At 37.6% G+C, this 18,767-nt stretch overlaps 2 protein-coding genes across 2 annotated transcripts in view; one reads left to right on the forward strand and one right to left on the reverse strand.

Moving 5' to 3' along the window:
- Positions 1–18,767, forward strand: part of gtf3c5 (general transcription factor IIIC, polypeptide 5) — a 678,526-nt gene that overhangs the window by 433,439 nt on the left and 226,320 nt on the right. The window lies entirely within an intron of this gene.
- Positions 1–18,767, reverse strand: part of rhobtb3 (Rho related BTB domain containing 3) — a 39,974-nt gene that overhangs the window by 18,285 nt on the left and 2,922 nt on the right. The window contains exons 2-6 of the mRNA XM_686178.11: positions 17,830–18,070; positions 15,995–16,187; positions 6,329–6,486; positions 5,755–5,863; positions 661–1,047 (exon numbers count right to left, since the gene is read on the reverse strand). Of these exons, the coding sequence (XP_691270.6) occupies positions 661–1,047; positions 5,755–5,863; positions 6,329–6,486; positions 15,995–16,187; positions 17,830–18,070 (1,088 nt within the window). The remainder of the gene's footprint in view (positions 1–660; positions 1,048–5,754; positions 5,864–6,328; positions 6,487–15,994; positions 16,188–17,829; positions 18,071–18,767) is intronic.

Raw genomic sequence — 18,767 nt, forward strand, 5'->3', positions numbered from 1 at the left:
GATTATGGGTATTTTTATTGCTCTCAGTATATATTAAATTAAACAAAACAGGGAGTCTTGGTGGCACAGCGTGTAGCACTATCGCCTCACAGCAAGAAAGTCACTGGTTCGAGCCTCGGCTGGGCCAGTTGGCGTTTCTGTGTGGAGTTTGATTGTTCTTCCCATGTTCGCGTGGGTTTCCTCCGGGTGCTCCGGTTTCCCCCACAAGTCCAAAGACATGTGCTATGGGTGAATTGGGTAGGCTAAATTGTCCGAAGTGTATGAGTGTGAATGAGTGTGAATGGATGTTTCCCAGTGATGGGTTGCAGCTTGAAGGTCATCCGCTGCGTAAAACATTTGCTGGATAAGTTGGTGGTTCATTCCGCTGTGGTGACCCCAGATTAATAAAGGGACTAAACCGAAAAGAAAATGATTAAATTAAAATTAAATTAAATTGCTTCGTGATTACTAGCGTCATTCTGTGCAACAAAAGCTAACACCTAACTAAAGCTCTCTATTTAATCTCATTTCCTGCAAACATCTGTCACTAAAGATGTCTTTAATTTTTCTTTTATAATAAAATAATAATCCATAAACATCAATACACCAAAATTCCTCCAACAAGCCCTTTCTACATCTCCACCACCCATAATATTAAATGCAGCACGTGTTCTCTCTCACCTCTATACAGGAACATTAACGTCTCCCACAGGCACAAACACAGCAGCGGGTCCTTCACCACCAGGCGAGAGAGGTGTCCCGGCGGATGCCCATCTGCTCGAGGCAGATCATCCACACCTCCGTCCCAGGTGGACAGAAGCGAATGAGGGCCATCTCTGTCCCGGCAGGTGCAGCGGGACACGGGTCTCTCCCAGGCCTGCCGTCCCACCAGCAGCTGCCTGAAATACGGGCTGACAGCACAAAGGACAGACGCGTGAGCCCAGCCCAGCTCCTTCCCAGACTCCCCGGCGTAAAAAGCCACATCTGCGAACTGAACGCCGCGTTCCAGAAGCCACTGCAGGTCCTGCGAGAAGCTGGACTCTTCTACTCTTACTGGGGGGAGACGAGCTGCAAAACATGGAGATGTTAAGGGACAAGTTGAGGTATGTTTCATTTAACTTTCATTTAAATAGACACAAATGAAGGTAAGGTGCTGTGGGTAGTTCTGTCGCCTCACAGCAAGAAGGTCGCTGGTTTGAGCCTCGGCTGGGTCAGTTGGCATTTTAGTGTGGAGTTCTCCCCGTGTTTCTGTGGGTTTCCCCCACAGTCCAAAGATATATGCGCTATAAGTGAATTTGGTAAACTACACTGGGTTAACCTAATTAACCTAGTTATGCCTCCAAATGATACTTTAAGCGGAATCTTGCAAAATAACCCTACCCTGTAAAAATATCCGTAAATTATCAGTTTTCTGTATTTTGTGGTTCATTGTGAAATATCTTTACTACTGAGAATATGTTTTTAATCCTAATATATGTTAAGCTGTCATGCAAAACTGTATCTTCATCAGTCTTCAGTGTTCACCCTTTAGAAATCCTTCTATGATTTGGTGCAAAAGAAACTTTCTTAAGTTAAAACAGTTGCTGCTAAATATTTTCGTGAAAACCTTGATCCATTTTTGCAGCATTTTGTTTTATTCAGAGTAAGAACATAATTAAAATCTATATTTAAAAATTGTATTTAACTTAATTTAAGTTAACATAATTTGATAAATCAGGGACTAAACCAGAGGTGAGTGAGTAAATTTGTTTTATTTATTTAATTTAATTTGTATTCAATATTATTTTATTTAAAAAATAAATATTTTATTTTTGTTTTGTTTTTTTATGTTTTGTTATGTTTTATTTAGTTTAGTTTAGTTTTGTTTTGTTTGTTTTTTTGTTTTTATTTTTATTTTATTTTATTTTATTTTATTTTATTTTATTTTTATTTTATTTTTATTATTATTTTTATTAAAATTTTAATTTAATTTAATTTAATTCAATTTTAAATTTTAATTTAATTGTTTTTTTCTTATTTTTTTTTTAATAAATAATTAATTATTTTAGTTTAATTTTGTTTTATTTTAAGAAAATCTTAATGCCACCAAAATGTTATTTAAAATTTCTCAGAGTGAGCTCAGAAAGACAACAACTTGTGTTATTAATAGAGAGAGAGCTATAGGGGTCCGAGCGCAGTGTCTAACCCGAACTCAGAATGCTACCCAATTCATGTTGAGGTAGCGGAGAGCTGCTGAAAGTTGAGAGAAAAACTGAGGCAGGACATGCTTGACTATTTAGAGGAGTTTGGTCTTATGCTGATTGCTTAACAGAATGATTGTCAATAATGAATTGGCCTTGTCAAAACATCTGCGCATGCTCCTCTCAAAATTTGTTTATAAAACCTCACTTAATGATTACTAGCATCTTTTTTCATAGGTCAGTATAGTCATTTCATTCCATATCCAAAGATGTTGCTCAGGAATGGATGTTATTAAATAGTTTTAGGACAATTTTGTTTGAAGGAGTTGATCCACTTCAAATTTTGACCGCTGTATATGGTGATAAAGAACATACACAATATTGATATTGTGGGCACTTTACAATACAGTGAATAATTATTTATAAGTACAAAATCTTTTATTAATCTTAAGTGACGTTAATGTCTCAGTTCATGCTTAATAATGCATTACTGCAGAACAATTAATAATCGATTTTCATTCCATATTTAAAGTGTTTATTCTCACATGTGTTTAACTATCGCTCAGAACACCTCCATTTAATGTCAGCTGTCTCTGAGAAAGAAGAGCGATATCAAAAAGACCTCATTTGAGATTATTGCTTCCTTCAGGAGGAGATTAAGGAACTTCTAGAAGATCCAGAGAAAAATAATAAGTCATAGGTGAATGAAGAAACATGTGAGCCAAGCAGAGGAGGAGGAGGATGATGGGTAAGGAATTATTTAGTGGAAAAAAAGTAGCAAAAGAGAATGATGAGACAAGCCAAGCACATGAGTAAGGGATACGAGATGGCAGCAACACGAAAAGTGACGAGAAAGCAAATCCGAAACAAGGAGGATTATGGGAAGCTGTTATTATGGCCAAGAATTAAAAAAGAAATACAACAAACAGATGTTGTTTATACATCACGTCTGTATTACAGGCACATTTTTGATATATTACTGCTGTACGTTTTTTTATGCACTCCATAACCATTCATTTGAGGCCACACCGACGCTTTCCCGGCGTTCAATACCCTTCATATTTTATAGCCTGTGCTCTATAAAAAGAGCCTAAGTGGTGCTGGAGCCACACCAACAAACTACAGAAAAAGCTTTGGCTTCTCTTTCTAAGTGTTGGTGCTCGTAGCAAAGGCTCATCTTGTCCAGAATGCTACTAGCCTTTAGCGGACGATCCTTTTATCTAAATGGCAGAAGAGCCCATTGACTCTCTTACTGATGAATATTGCCATTTCGTGCATATTGTGCAGCCTGAGTGCTTCGGAGAGATTCAGATAAGATGTCCAGCAAATTGCAAGTCATTATTAGTGAGATTAGCCCAAATTAGGCACGTTTAAAGGGTCATCTTTAATAAAGCAGGGAGATCTACTTCTGATGTAAAGCTTAGACTTGTAACGTACTTATAAAAACTGAGCTACTCACCTGTAGACATATGCCAATATTTAATCATTTAATAAACAATTGAAGTCAGAAGCCCTCCTGAATTATTAGCCCCCCTGTTTATTTTTCCCCAGCTTCTGTTAAATGGAATGACACAATTTTAAACATAATAGTTTTTGATAACTGATTTCTTTTACTTTGCCATGATGACAGCACATAATATTTTACTAGATATTTTTCAAGATACCAGTATACAGCTTAAAGTCACACTTAAAGGTTTAACTAGGTTAATTAGGCAAGTTAGGGTAATTAGGCAAATCAAATTGACCATAAAATTATTATTTTTTTTAAACTAAAAATTTTAATACTTTTTAAATTAAGACTTTCTCTAGAAGAAAAAAATATAGGAAATACTATAAAATATAGGAAATACTATAAAATGTCCTTGCTCTGTTAAAAATAATTTGGGCAATATTGAAAAAGAAATAATTAATAATAATAGTTAATAATAGTTAATAAATTCGACTTCAACAGTATATTGTAATAATGAATAATTATTATTTATTAAATAATTATTTATTATTATAACAAAAGTACAAAAGCTTTTATTAATCTTAGGAGATTTGAATTAAATATATTTATTATGTATGCGATAGAAACAAAACTATTTTGTTACGTAGATATTTAAATGTATGTATAATTGGTATCCCCTACAGTGCTCAGCATTATTAAGCACACCCCATTTTAAAAATAATATTTTTATCCATTTTTCAGTGAATACAGGCAATGTATTTTGGTGCATTTAAACAAAACAGATTTATTAAACAGATATATTTATTAAAATAATATTTTAGTTACCAAACACTTTTAGAAATTGGATAATACAATTAAACTCAAGCAAAAACTGCAACAAAAAAAAATTACAACCTACTAAATTTTAACTAAATTCACAATGTTTTTGCTTCTCTTGATTTTTTTTTTCTTTTTTAAATTTGTATTTAATATTTGTCTATAACATAAAAATTTGGCTGTACTAGTTTTTGGACCATTATCGTAAGTTGTTTTGTTAGATAAGCTCCAGACTTGGCTTCAGTACTGACTAATCTAATGTATATGCACAAATATAATATTGTATAGCTTCCTATTAAAAATATGAATTTAAAAGATAGATTTGTGAGGAGTGTACTTATATATGCTGAGCACTGTACCTGTCAACCCTCCCATTTTTACTGGGATTATCCCATAGTTAACCTATACCACTATCATCCTATTTAAGTATTTTGCTGTATTTCTCCTGTATTTAAGATCTTTCAGTGAAAGTAGCATCAAAGAGCCGACCTCAAATGTGATATAATTGCAACAGCTGTTCAAGAGAATTATGCTTTTGCTATGTTTTGGCTTGAAAGCACGTTGAAATAATATAAAAATTTACTTCATTCATTTTCTTGTCGGCTTAGTCCCTTTATTAATCCGGGATCGCCACAGCGGAATGAACCGCCAACTTATCCAGCAAGTTTTTACGCAGCGGATGCCTATCCAGCCACAACCCATCTCTGGGAAAGATCCATACACTCATTCACACACACACTCATACACTATGGACAATTTAGCCTACTCAATTCACCTGCACCACATGTCTTTGGACTGTGAGGGAAACTGGAGCACCCGGAGGAAAACCACACCAAGGCAGGGAGAACATGAAAACTCCACACAGAAACGCCAACTGAACTGAGGTTCGAACCAGCGACCTTCTTGCTGTGAGGCGACAGCACTACCTACTGCGCCACTGCCTCACCCAGAAATTACTTCATTTCCATTAAAGTTATGCGTCGACCATCGCCTTTCCTTTGCAACCAATGAGAGATTCGCTGAGAGATTTGCTGCTCTTTACTCAATAACTATTGTAGCCTAAGTTTAATCAATATTTGATTAAGGTGAACAGGATTTTATAACCTTTAATAGGCTAAATCTTTTATTTTATTTCTAATGTTTGCTAAATATTCTATCATTTATCCTGTATTTTTACATCTCAATATTGACAGGAATGTCATATACATATTTTCTAAATATAAACAAACATTTTCTCAGATATATGTTACATAGCAAGATTATGTCATATACTATGATAAAAGCTTAAGCAAATAATCTCAAATTTGATACCGGCATAAGCCTACTCACCTGGCTGGTCCAAATGAGGGGGGCGGGGCTCGTTCAGACGGTGACCCCGCCTTTTGTCTGGCCGCTCTTTGGCTTTCTGCTTCAGACACTGAATCATGAAGTATTCCAGCTGTAGCGAGATTTAAAGCAAAGGGAGCCTTGTTATAATCTTGCACTAACTTAAAAATATGCTCCACATAAACGTCTACTATTAGAGCAGTTCTGTACACTTGTGTTTACAAGCTTGAGGGTGGGAAAATTATTGCCTCCTTTCCTTAATGCATGTGACAGATACCGTCGAGAGAGCTTCCACACTCTGAAAATGTATATTTTAATTAGCCGTTTAGCAGGCGCTTTTATCCAGAATGACTTACATTACACTTGTTAAAACCCCCTGGAGCACCAGGGCTGAAGGTCTCAGTGGTGATGGATGGGTTTTATGTTTCACCCCGGGCACTGAGTTTATAAATTACCCCTTACTGGGGCTGAACCTCCAACCTTATGGTTACCAGCACGGAACGGCTAAACCGCACGTACAGTTCTGCATGCTAATGAGACTTTTTAACAGTGATCACGAGAAAAAAGAGACACGTACCACACTGCCGAAGTAACGACCCACAAAAAAATTGTTTAGAGAGGGCAGCTCCAGGTACGTAGCTCCGAGGTCCCTGGACAGCTGGAGCCCCTCGCTGTGGGGCACACAGCTGCTCCAGTCGGACGCACACAGAGGACATGTGCACGGCGGACCTTCATCTGTGGAGGATGAAAAATAAATATGTCATATGCACTGTAACAAGTTTGATGAACTCCATTTTGAAAGTCTTCATTTTGCAATTTTTAAGGATTGATTGGGAAGTCTTCTGCAATAGCTTTAAAGGGATTGTTCGCCTAAAAATGAAAATCATTTACTCATCCTTTACTTATTCGATGCCAGTTTGAGTTGAACACAACAGATGATATATTTAACAATGTTGGAAATCTGTAACCATTTACTTCCTTGGTATTTGTCCTACTATGGAAGTGAATGGTTATGGTTACAGGTTTCAAACAATCTTCAAAATATCTTCTTTTGTGGTCAACAGGAGAAAAAGACTTTATAAGTAAGTTTGGGTAAGTAAATGATGGCAGAGTTTTCATTTTTGGATGAACTATCCCTTTAAATATTACAAATGTCTCCCACTTTACACTGCAGCGTCAGCTTTTTTTCACAATGTGTCTGAAATGGTTTACTCTGGTCTCTAAACCCCTCCTTTCCGAGAGACCGCTCTGCTCTGATTGGTCCAGTTGCCAGTGTGTTGTGATTGGTCAGAAACAAAATGCTCATAACACATCTGAATTTCAATACTTGTAAAGTACAATGAATAACAACATCAAGCAGCAATTACTGAGAACTTTTTAACGCAGTTTATAATTGGTTCTTTCGTTCAATTTCTATTTATCATGCACTCTATCTTTAAACCTTTGCAGATATTTTCAACACAGGCTCATTGTGAAAACGTACCCCCGTATACATTTCTGGAGAGTGCAAATTATGTAGCCAGAGCTACGTATGGCTGCATTTAGCCTTAAAAACGAATGCTACAGGTCGGTATGACGCCGCTGAAGGCTTTTTTTTTTTTTCGCGCTACCAGCTGACCGCTGACCACCATATGGATGGCTTTTCAGCTGCTGCAAGTTTGCCCAGTAGCTCACCACAAAGGTCGGCGGACTTGAGATGCAAAGAGGGGTTGACTGCAATGACGGGGTTCGAGTTCGGTGAAGAACGGTTCCAGAAAACTGGTAAAACAAATAACGTAACATAAATAACAGGGTGAGAACATGGTAATATCTGAAAATGTGATAACAATCAGGCGACCGCGAGGACTTTTTTTTGGATTTGTTTTGAAAACACTGTCGGTTGGGTTTAGAGAAGTGGGTGGTCGCTGGTCAGTCGGTGCTTTTGAAAACATTATTGATTGGGTTTAGGGAAGGGGTTGTCTGTTGGTCGGTAGGTCGGTCAGTCAGTCAGTCAGTTAGTAGGCTGACATCGGCCTCTGGTGTATTCGTGATAACAAAAACTGCAAAAAATGTACCTCCTGGGACGTATTTCGCGCTGTCCAGAAATGTATACAGGGGTACGTAACAATAATGACATATATATATATATATATATATATATATATATATATATATATATATATATATATATATATATATATATATATATATATATATATATATTTGGCCAGCGGAGAAATTAAAATGGTCGTGCCCAACTGAGTCTGCTTCTCTCAAGGTTTTTTTTTCTTCACTCCCATCAGGTGAAGTTTTTTTTCCCTCTCCGCTGTCGCCACTGCCTCGCATGGTTCAGGATTGGTAGAGCTACGCATCGATGAATTTGCTCTTCAGTGTTTGAACTCTCGGTGATGATTGGATCACACTGAACGGAGCTAAACTGAACTGAACTGAACTTAAACACTAGAACCTGAACCACACTGTTCCAGTTACTATGACCATTTGTGTGAAGCTGCTTTGACACAATCTACATTGTAAAAGCGCTATACAAATAAAGCTGAATTGAATTGAATTGAATATATATATATATATATATAAAATTATATAATGTGTGTGTATATATATATGATGAATTAACTAGTAATTGTAGACAAAAATTACATTGCATACAGTATTAAAGAATTTATTATTTAGTAGCAAAGTTTTTTATCTATTGGTGCACTTTAACTGATTTCAGTCACATGACCAGTGCAGAGATTGGCGGGCAAAAAACAACGGGGTGTAATGGCAGCTACATTGGGATCTCCACAGAAATACACCACAAACCGGTTATTTTCCATCTGTTTCAAGCAACGAATATTTTGCTCACAAATTAACAAAACAAAACAGAGATATGTTCACAAACTCTAAATTTTGGCCACTCGCGATCCATATGCTGCAATCCAAGCTGGCCCAATCAAAGATGCAGTTTGATGATTTTTTTTTTTTTATGATTTTTTTTAATGATTTTTTATTGGATATTCCTTCGAGATTAAGTCATTAGTGACGGCGTTATTGTTTGTAAGTGTCTGCTTTTATATTTGGTGTTGGTTTGTTTTGCTTAGATTCATATTTTCTGGTTGGAAAACTTGCATTCATTCACTTTTGCTGTTTATACTCTGACTTTGTGTTTCAACCTACACTTTAATTGCACTTAAACTTCATATTTGATTAGAAACGGTATAAAAAGCACATCAACGTACTGACAGTTATAGGTACCTAGCTTGTTATGGGTCAATGAGGCTAACATTCGGCACAAATCCATAAATTTCCTCCTTTCTGGCTATTTTTCCTGTAGAAGCACAGCTCAGAAGTCTCTCTCGTCGACCCCGTATTTTATTGCACAACAATTACGTGGTTTTTGGCAAGAAAAAAAAAAAAGAAATCACTCAGCCCGTGACTTGGCGGTCATCAGGAGATGGTAATGTTTTTTTTAATCCCCTGATAGTGTAACGACATGTGAAAAGGAATTAGTATTTTTGGCTAAAGCATGGGGTATTATGAAGACATTAATATTTGTTTTTCAGAAATAATAGCTGATTTACCTGGTGTAGAATTTCTGTTTGTATTGTATTGTATTTTTGTTTTGTTTTAGTCACAATTATTGTAAGAGGCATTATAAGACGCTATTAATGCTCATATTAACTTAAAATGCAAGCTGATTGGATACAGATCTAAAGGTAAAGAGTTTAAAGAACTTATAATACTCTATACTGCCAATTTTAACACTTAATATTTCCATAACTTGAGTAAACTGAGGCCATGTTTACACTAATGTTTTAGTTTTAAAACGCGTAAGTTTTGCGATGGTTTTGCTTTCCGTCCACAATACCCTGGAATTTTTCTTTCCCCAAAAATTGGTAAATTTTAAAAAACGCTGAAGAGGCCGTTTTGGTTTTAAATCACTGCTGTTTGAGTGTGGATGGGGAAAATTGAGACATCTGAAAACAGAGGCATGGCTGCCGACATTTGCCTATTTGATTGGGGCTTTTCCTCAATATTAAGCGCACAAAGTTCAGTCTTGCATTCTTTGCTTGTAAGTTCAGACTTCGAAGTTTGATATGGAAAACAAACTCCCAAGGACACGGCAGATAAATCTTAACAATAAAATGAAAACTGTCTTTTTTCATTTGCAAAAATGTTGAGGCATCATGTAGCAATATACTTATATGACCGTCATCTTCACTATATGCATATTTATAATAAAACAGCCTACAACATAACTGCCTCCTTTCATTTTCATTGAAAAATACGAAACATACCCTCTCTTTTGCTGAATATCAGTTTTAATAATCAATAATGGTCATTATAAAAGTATAACAAACAATAAGTTTATACAATATTGGAAATATAGGCAAGCAATCAGTCAAATATACTTAATATATAATACATAAATTAATATATTAACTTATCTGCTCTCAGCCAAAACACTTTACCTGAGAACAAGTAATAGATTCAAAAGACCAAAGAGTCGTAGATAGACACAAGATGAAGTATTTATCATGTTTAACAACTACAGTGAGATTAGATCTAGCTGTATATCCTTGATGAACTGTCTGAAGTACGCTGCTCTCATCTGGGGAGGTGTGCTCAAAGCACCCGCTGACTGCATGGAGCTCAGACTTCAGTACACTCTGCAGTGCATGCCAGAGTGTGTGTATGATCACATGATGTGCGTTTTTAGCGTTATAGTGTGGACGGAGATTTTTTTCAGAAATGCTATGTGAAACGCCGGTGTAGACAAGGATCATTTTCATTCTAAAACGCTGTTTTAAAACTAAAATGTTTTCGTGTAAACAGGGCCCAAAGCTGGTTGCTATGTTTCTAAACATTTCACAGCACATGCAAATCTATTACTGATGCACAGCACAAATGACATTTGTAGAGCAATCGGCCGAATAAAGCATGCAAACATTACCACTTGTACTGACAGCGTACATAACATTCCAGGTGTTGTCAACAGGCAGACATATGGAGCGATGGAATCTGAGTCTTTATTACGTAACAACACATGCCAGCTCAAGTTTATACCAGCGTAAATTTAAACATCAGTATGTTTGTGTGCAGACGGGCGAAGAGAGAGTGGCAGTGACAGAATTAGAGAGCAGGGATAGCTGGGTAAAAACAATGTGTGTGTTTTGTGTATGTGTGTGTGCAGGAATTGGCCGGCCAGTAGGGCGAATGCCTCGGGGAGCAGAAGAGCAAGTGAAATGATAGCAAGAAAAGACAGCTAAATGGAGGCAGAGATGGATGGAGTGAGAGTGGAAGAAAAAGACGTGAGGAGGACTCGGGCACGAAGTGGTATGAATCAGAGTAGCCAATAAAAGAAAAAGCCTGGAGAAATGGATAAAAACAATGTACTGTACGAGTATGTGTAAGCATGTTTTGGCCATGTTTACACTCTCATTTTGCCTTGGGTCTCTCCACGGCCAGCTAATGAGAAACACAGCGTGATTATCATGGCTATGAATTCATTATAGCATCACTATTGCTTTTGGTCATACTTAGGAGTTTCAGCAATAAACAGCCCCCTTAGTGTTATTCCTAAAGGCATAGCCCACTTGTGTGGAAAGCAAATGCAAATGCAGTAGAGGATTTTTAAAATTCAGTAGGGGTCTGATAACTTCGAAAGAATGGTTTTGTTTTTGTCTTCATTTTTGAAAAAGAAATACAATACCTTTAAAGGGATAGTTCACCCAAAAATGAAAATTCTGTCATCATTTTTTTACCCTTTACTTATTCCATATCAGTTTGAGTTTTATTGTTCTGTTGCACACAATAAAAGATATATTTAAGAGTGTTGATAATCTGTAACCATTTACTTCCTTGGTATTTTTCCTATTATGGAAGTGAATGGTTACAGGCAGGGTGCGAATCTTACATTGACGATCAGGGGGTCACCTTTTTGAGTAATATTATTCTGTCTAGTACATCCTTCAGTGAATTAAATGTATCTATTTATTCAAATGACATCTGTTTTATTAACAAAATATATTTCAGTTGTCAGTGTTTTGTGGGCTATTTTTGTGTATTCTGATCTACTCTGATTAGCTATTTCAGAAGTTACTGTAGGTCAAACTATACAAACTACAGATGTCATCACTTCAATATGTTCCTTCTGCCACCGTTCTTACCGCCGCTGCGGAGGTAGTAGGTGCACCATCAGTTTTTGACCTATGGGTGGCGCTTTAACCACATATTTTCAGCTTTGCCTTTTCACAATACTAGATAGGACGGTACTGTATGTGTACCTTATGTGATGTGATATGTTCAAATAATATATATATATATATATATATATATATATATATATATATATATATATATATATATATATATATATATATATATATATATATATATATTGTTTTGTTTTCTTAGTTATAAACATGCTTTGAGACTGCAAAAATTAAGCAAATATAAGATTTAAGTTCGTTAGCCTTTATAGTGCCCTATTAAATTGGGTTGGGGTGAAAAGCATGTTTCGATGTCTCTGACCATCATGGCAATGTTATTACCTCAAATTTTAAACGTGCGCACACTGCAAGATATGAAAACCACGGCACAGCATACACTACAAAATAATTTTAAGGTTATGTGCCAATGGAGCACATCATCTGATTGCATCTAATTTTACATTACCTTTAGGCTATATGTACAAACAAACACCTATTTTACAAGAAAAGTGTCGCAATTATGAATTCACAATGGTATAATCCATTAGAGGGGTGGTCAAATGTATATTTATATTATGTATTATTTTAATTAGTAGTATTAGTATTTAAAATACAGATCAGAGCTAACTATTTCTCACTATTTAAAGGGCTGACCCCCCCCATACATGTTGTTTTGACATCCTTCAGGGAGGATCAAGCATCCCTCCCTACCTCCCCTGTAATTCGCACCCTAGTTACAGGTTTCAAAGAACCTTTTAAATATTTTTTTGTGCTCAACATAAGGCAAAACTTGTTGGTTTGGAACCGAACCAAATGCAAATGCAGTAGAGGATTTTTTTAATTCATTAGGGTTCTGATGACTTTGAACCCTCTGTTTTGTTTTTTAGATCAGAGATTTTGAAATATTCTTGGTTATTCTAAACAGAAGAGTAAACAGAATCCTGGTGTATCTTGCTTATAATTTACCAAAAGTTAACATTTAATCCTTGGAATAATTCATATGCTGACGTTAACACTGTATATTCCTAAGTCCACGTTAACTCCTTCACTCATTCAATTTCCTTCGGCTTAGTCCCTTTATTTATCACGGGTTGCCACAGCGGAATGAACCACCAACTTATCCAGCATATGTTTTACTCAGCGGATTCCCTTCCAGCTGCAGCCTAGTACTGGTAAACATCCACACTCATTCACACATATACACTACCACCAATTTAGTTTATTCAATACACCTATAGCGCATGGCCTTGGGACTGAGGGGGGAAACCATGTCTTTGGTCTGTGCCAAGACTTAAAACAGCGATCTTCTTGCTGTGAGGTGACAGTGCTAATCACTGAGCTACCGTATAAACGTTAACTCCTTTATATTTATAATTATGCTTAAAAGGATAGTTCACCCAAAATTAAAGATTTACTCACCCTGAGGCAGTTATAAACCTAAGTTTTTTTTTCTTGTGTTGTAAACAAAAGAATACATATTGAAAAAAGCTGAAAGCCTGTAACCATTAACTTCCATAGTAGGAAAAACAATGCCATGGAGGTCAATGGTTACAGGATTCCAGCTTTCTTCAAAATATCTTGTTTTTTTTTAACTGATTGGTTGTCGGTTGTTTATTTTTACATCGCACATACAGTATTTGGCACTACAATGCAGGGTTAACAACACAAAAGCGGTGCCAAGCCTTTTCTGGAGCAAGAGTCCTCTTCGTATAAAAGCTGTGATAACCCCGCTTTTAAATTACAAGGGTGACACTTTCCTTTACTTGGGGTTAAATGCAGTGTTTAGAGCAGACCTAGTGGTTAAACACAGTGTGAAAAAGCCTTTTCCAAAGATTTGACTTTGTATTCAGCAAAATATATTGTCAGATTCTGATTTAAAGTAGGATATCAGATACTAAAAGTTCTATTTGTTGCTATTTGTTGCAGTTGGAACTTTTACATGTAAACTAAGTTTGATTTGTTGGTGTTGTTTTTGGTTTTGCAAATAAATTCAGACTGATCCACTGACCAGTGCTTAAGACGTGAGACGGTGAGATATAAAGAAATGTCCACAAGTTCTTATGACATAAACATGTAAATATGTGAATCAAAGTGCAGGTATTGAGATTAAAAGTGTTTTAAGATAAATTTTTTCGAATTAAATGAAATTCTGTTGAATAAACTAATCATTTGGGTTCATGTACTGTATATGCACCTACATTGAAAAAAATTAAGTTTTGGACTAAGATGAGTAAACAAATGATTACAGAATATTCATTTTTGGGGCAATTTTGCATGGGCAGTTATTAATTACATTATTAATAACATTTATTTGCAAATTTCAAGAGTTCACACTTAGCTGATCATAAGATCTTTGAGCCTGGGGCTTCGAGCTGTTGCAGGGCGAGAAGGGAGTTTGAGCTTAGGTAGATCTCAAGAACTCTCCTGCTGTTTATGGCTAATGATTAATTAGGAATTGCTATGGGAAGATATACTGCTGGCTAGGAGCCAATCTATAGTGCCAATTTGGTTTAGTCGATTTACTTATGTAGCATGTCTTTGGACGGTCGGAGGAAACCCATGCAAGCATGGGGAGAACATGTAGGCTTCGCAGAGAAACATTGACTAGCCTGGAAAGGACTTGAACCAGTGACATTCTTGTTGTTGGGCAACAGTGCTAACCACTGGGCTGCTGTTGAGGAGAAAAGGGGGGGAAGGAGGGGGTGGATGGGGGGATTCTTCAAGACGAAAATAACTGAGGTAAGAAACTCTGGTTATTTATGGTGAGTTAGGGATCATCTGATTGGTGAATCGTGTGTTAGCTAATGTGGGACCAGCTGTGGTCAATCATAAGCATGTGATCCTCTCGAAATTATGTATAAATAAACTTCACGAAAAGCAAAACTGTTTAAAAAAAATGTTTTCAACATAACCCTTTTGATCTCATACTTTTACTCTCTGTTAATTATCAGAACCCCAGTTTCTGAAACCCTGCACTACACGGGATGCTTTCGCTGCTGTGAAACAAACCCATGGTGTTCATTTTCTCCATTATTCTTGAGGGATACAGCTGGATGGAATCACATCTTGATGAATTATACATCTCGGAGGTCACGCAGTGAGCAGAGAGCCGCTACTTTTACAAGGTATGAAGCCAAATCTGTGGTCTAAGTGCTTTGAGTCTATAAATGTTTACCTATGAGCATATTCAACAAACGCTCACGGCACAGCCGCGCTCAGCACATCAAAAGAGCTCAAATCTCAGCTCGATCACACTTTTCCCTTTTCCTTGAAGTCAGAAGCCTCACATATTTGCTGTGTTGCTTCTGAAGATCAGTAATGGTTAACCAGTTCAAAACCACAGTAGTGCTGCAATACGCTTCATTCATTTCAATGGCTTTTGTCATTGTAAGTCAATTTTGCTGTCTAATACTTTGATTGACATAAGGTAAGTAAGATTAAATCCTGCATAATCCTTATCGTCTTGACATTTATGCCTACAGTAATTAAGCTGACATTCCATAAGGCAATTTTTAACCAGAGTTTAGTTAAATTGTTTCCATTAAGTCCATTATCTCGCACGTCTGCACTGGAAAAAAAGGCTGACTGTCATTTAGTTTGACTTAACATTTTCGAAATCAAGAAAAATGTCTCAAAAGGAACACTCCACTTTTTTGCACTCATTTTACAAAGCCTATAGACTGAGTTTTACTGTTTTTGAATTCATTCAGTCAATCTCTGGGTCTGACGGAAGCACTTTCAGCTAGGATATAGCATTCTTAGTGCATTATGTAACTACGGAAGAGCTAAGCTTTAAATAGGAAAATTATTGAGATCCTTTTTCTTTATTATTTTTGAGCGAGATGCTAATGATCTAATCTAATTCAATGATTTATGCTAAACTAAAAGTGTTATCTCCAGAATCGGATAATGGCTGAATGGATTTAAAAATGGTAAAACTCAACTGTTAAACTGTATGGGGAATTGTAAAATGAGCCTATTTCCAAACAAACAGTGGGGTGTTCATTTAACTGAGCACTAAATATATAGGAAAACAGCCAATTGTGTCTCACCGTTAAGCCTCGCCCCCACCGCTACCAGAATCACAGGAACACCCCAATGCCGGAGAAGAGGTCGAAGTCTTGGGGCGTAGCCGTTTCGGACCTGCTGAAAGGCCAGTTTGTCGTTTACCGAGTATTTAATGACCACGATGTCAGCCTGCTCCAGAATGCTCCTCACGCTCACCCAGTCACTGTCCAAAATGTCCTGTGATTAAAACGGAGGATCAAATGACCTGTCATGTTTAAAGTGGTCATGACATGGATTTTTTATACTAATTTTACATGTTCCTTTAGGCTTATGTATAATGTTAATAAATGTTTTTACATTAAATAAACAAATATATATGCAGGAAAAAATGCATTATTTTCAGCCTTCTTGGCCTGATTTTAAGGGGCAGATCCTATACAAAATATTTAGGTCAGTAAAATGTCAATGTTTTTATTGGCTAAAGTCATCACATATTGCATAGTGTTGTATACCAATAAGTGTTTGACAGCATTATCCTTGTAAAATTGCCATTTACAGACAAAGTATTATGAAAGTAATAACTTGTACATTCAAGGATTCAGCTGTTAGGTAGTAATTGAATAATTGAGTATAATTGAAGGCTTTGCCTAACAACAAAATTCTTTGCAATATCTCAATTACACCATGCCTGTATCCAGTTTAGATGAATATAAGGGCCCACGCACATCTGAAGCCCCCAGAGTTAAGCCTGATTTATACTTCTGCGTCAGGTGACCGGCGTAACCCACGGCGCAGGCAACGCGCGTGGCTGTGCATTTATACTTCTGCGCGCTGTCTCTGTCGGTCTGCATTAACACTTCCGAAACGCTAGTTGGCAGTGAGGTGTAAATGTTCCTCTGTGTCAAGTTTCTTCGCTACTTTTTTGCATTTCCTGAACACTTACGGGATGTACAAGTGGCTCAAACTCGCTCATTTTGAGGCAGGAACCGGCGGACGTGCAACAACTTTAACTATGAGGTAAACACAAAACAAAACTTTCCATCCGGAGCTCCTTCACGATACTCCACACTTGTAAACAATCGCTCGCGCGGCGTCGTGCCATTCGCGCGGCTCTCGGTCCCGCCCAGACTCGTCAGCGCTACCAAGCCGACCAATCACAGAGCTTACGCTACGCGTCGTTGCGACGTGTAGTTACATTTTTTGAGAGGTGCACGTCAGCGACGGCGATGGCCACGGCGAAGGGCTATGCGTCAGCGCCGTAGCATACGCCGGCGTTTGACGCAGAAGTATAAATCAGCCTTTACTATTAGGGGCCATACTGCACCACCCCCCCCCCCTCCCCCCCCCCGCCCCCCGCTCTCTTTACTTCGCGAACCATCCCAATCCAACCCCCCAATCTTAACATTCCTCTAACCCCTCCCCCCATCAACCCCTCGCTGATATTTCCCAACCTCTGATTTTTGATCCTTGCAACAGGTAACTGGCTGAATGTAATTGGGTGGAGTCTATGCTAGGGAGGCGGGATCAACACATACCACCTCATTGGCAAATTATTAATTGTTAAAGCTACATTAAATAAAAGCTTTTTCATAGCAAGGAAGACGAATATTAAACCATGCACAATGTTTTAACGTAACAAAAACCACTCAAATGTCAGATCAATCCAATTTACAATTTCTCATGTCATGACCTCTTTAAGCAGACATATCTCAGTAGCTTAGCATCTGCTCCACCAATCAGCTTACAAATATCACTGCCTTCCTCTAAACTCCTCTTAGTTCTCCAATCAGCTGGAAACAACTCTCTTCCCGGAGTCTGCAGAAACCCTAATCCTGCTTTTGAATCCCATCATCCCACTGTCATTCACTCTGCTACTCACCCAGCTGGGACAATCCCGCACCATCACTCTGACGTCCCCCATTACTCTTGACTGGTACTCCATAAATGCAGGGTTTAAGGGATGCCTTGATGGTGTCATGGAGTTTGGATCTAGTTCTCGAGCACCGTGGCCCAGGTAACTCCACAACAGACCGCCTTGAATCTGTCCTGAGCTGGTCGTCTCATCCCCAGGCCCGACACCCCCAGGACACTCACTACCCAAGGCCACTATGTGGACAGACCTGCAGGACATTTGAAAAGGCTTTTAGAGTTTAAACCCAACTGTTCGTTATGGGCATTCAGTCACAGCTCGCATGCGTATAGGGTATATGCCGAGCTAGTGCTGTTCCCATGCTGATACACTTCCGGCGACCTGTTATTGTGAACTTTTTTCCATTTTATACGGTTCCTTATACAGCATTGATTAGTTAATGTCATTAAAATACATTCAGTTAAATAAACTTTAGCATTTATTTGGTTGCTCAAGCGTAAAACGAGACAAAAAGCTGTTTACTCGCACACGCCCGTCAGAATCGGCAGGCTAATGCAGAAGCTCCATTGAATATAATGGGGTAAAATAAATGCTCATATTATAAAGACATGGCAGGGGAAATGTAATTTATTGCAGTGCTTCTTGTACAATCTGAGACCCACTTTAAATCGGATATCACTCAGCCAGTGGAGATCGCTGATTTTTAAAGCAAACAGACCTTAAACGCACCGGATTTTGCATTGGCATTGCATTGGCCGGAAGCGCTTAACCCAGGTTACTGGCAAATTAAAAGTCCTATTAGCATGCTTCGGCATATACCCCATTAAACAAGTGTTGCTCTTCAGTGATTTTTGATCCACAACACAACACAATCTAGTACAATCAACACAATTTAGTAAAGTCTGTTAATTGTCCAGAGGATTAGGGGTGAGGTTTGGGGAATCGCC

Source organism: Danio rerio, chromosome 21 (assembly GCF_049306965.1).
Source record: "Danio rerio strain Tuebingen ecotype United States chromosome 21, GRCz12tu, whole genome shotgun sequence".
NCBI lineage: Eukaryota > Metazoa > Chordata > Actinopteri > Cypriniformes > Danionidae > Danio > Danio rerio.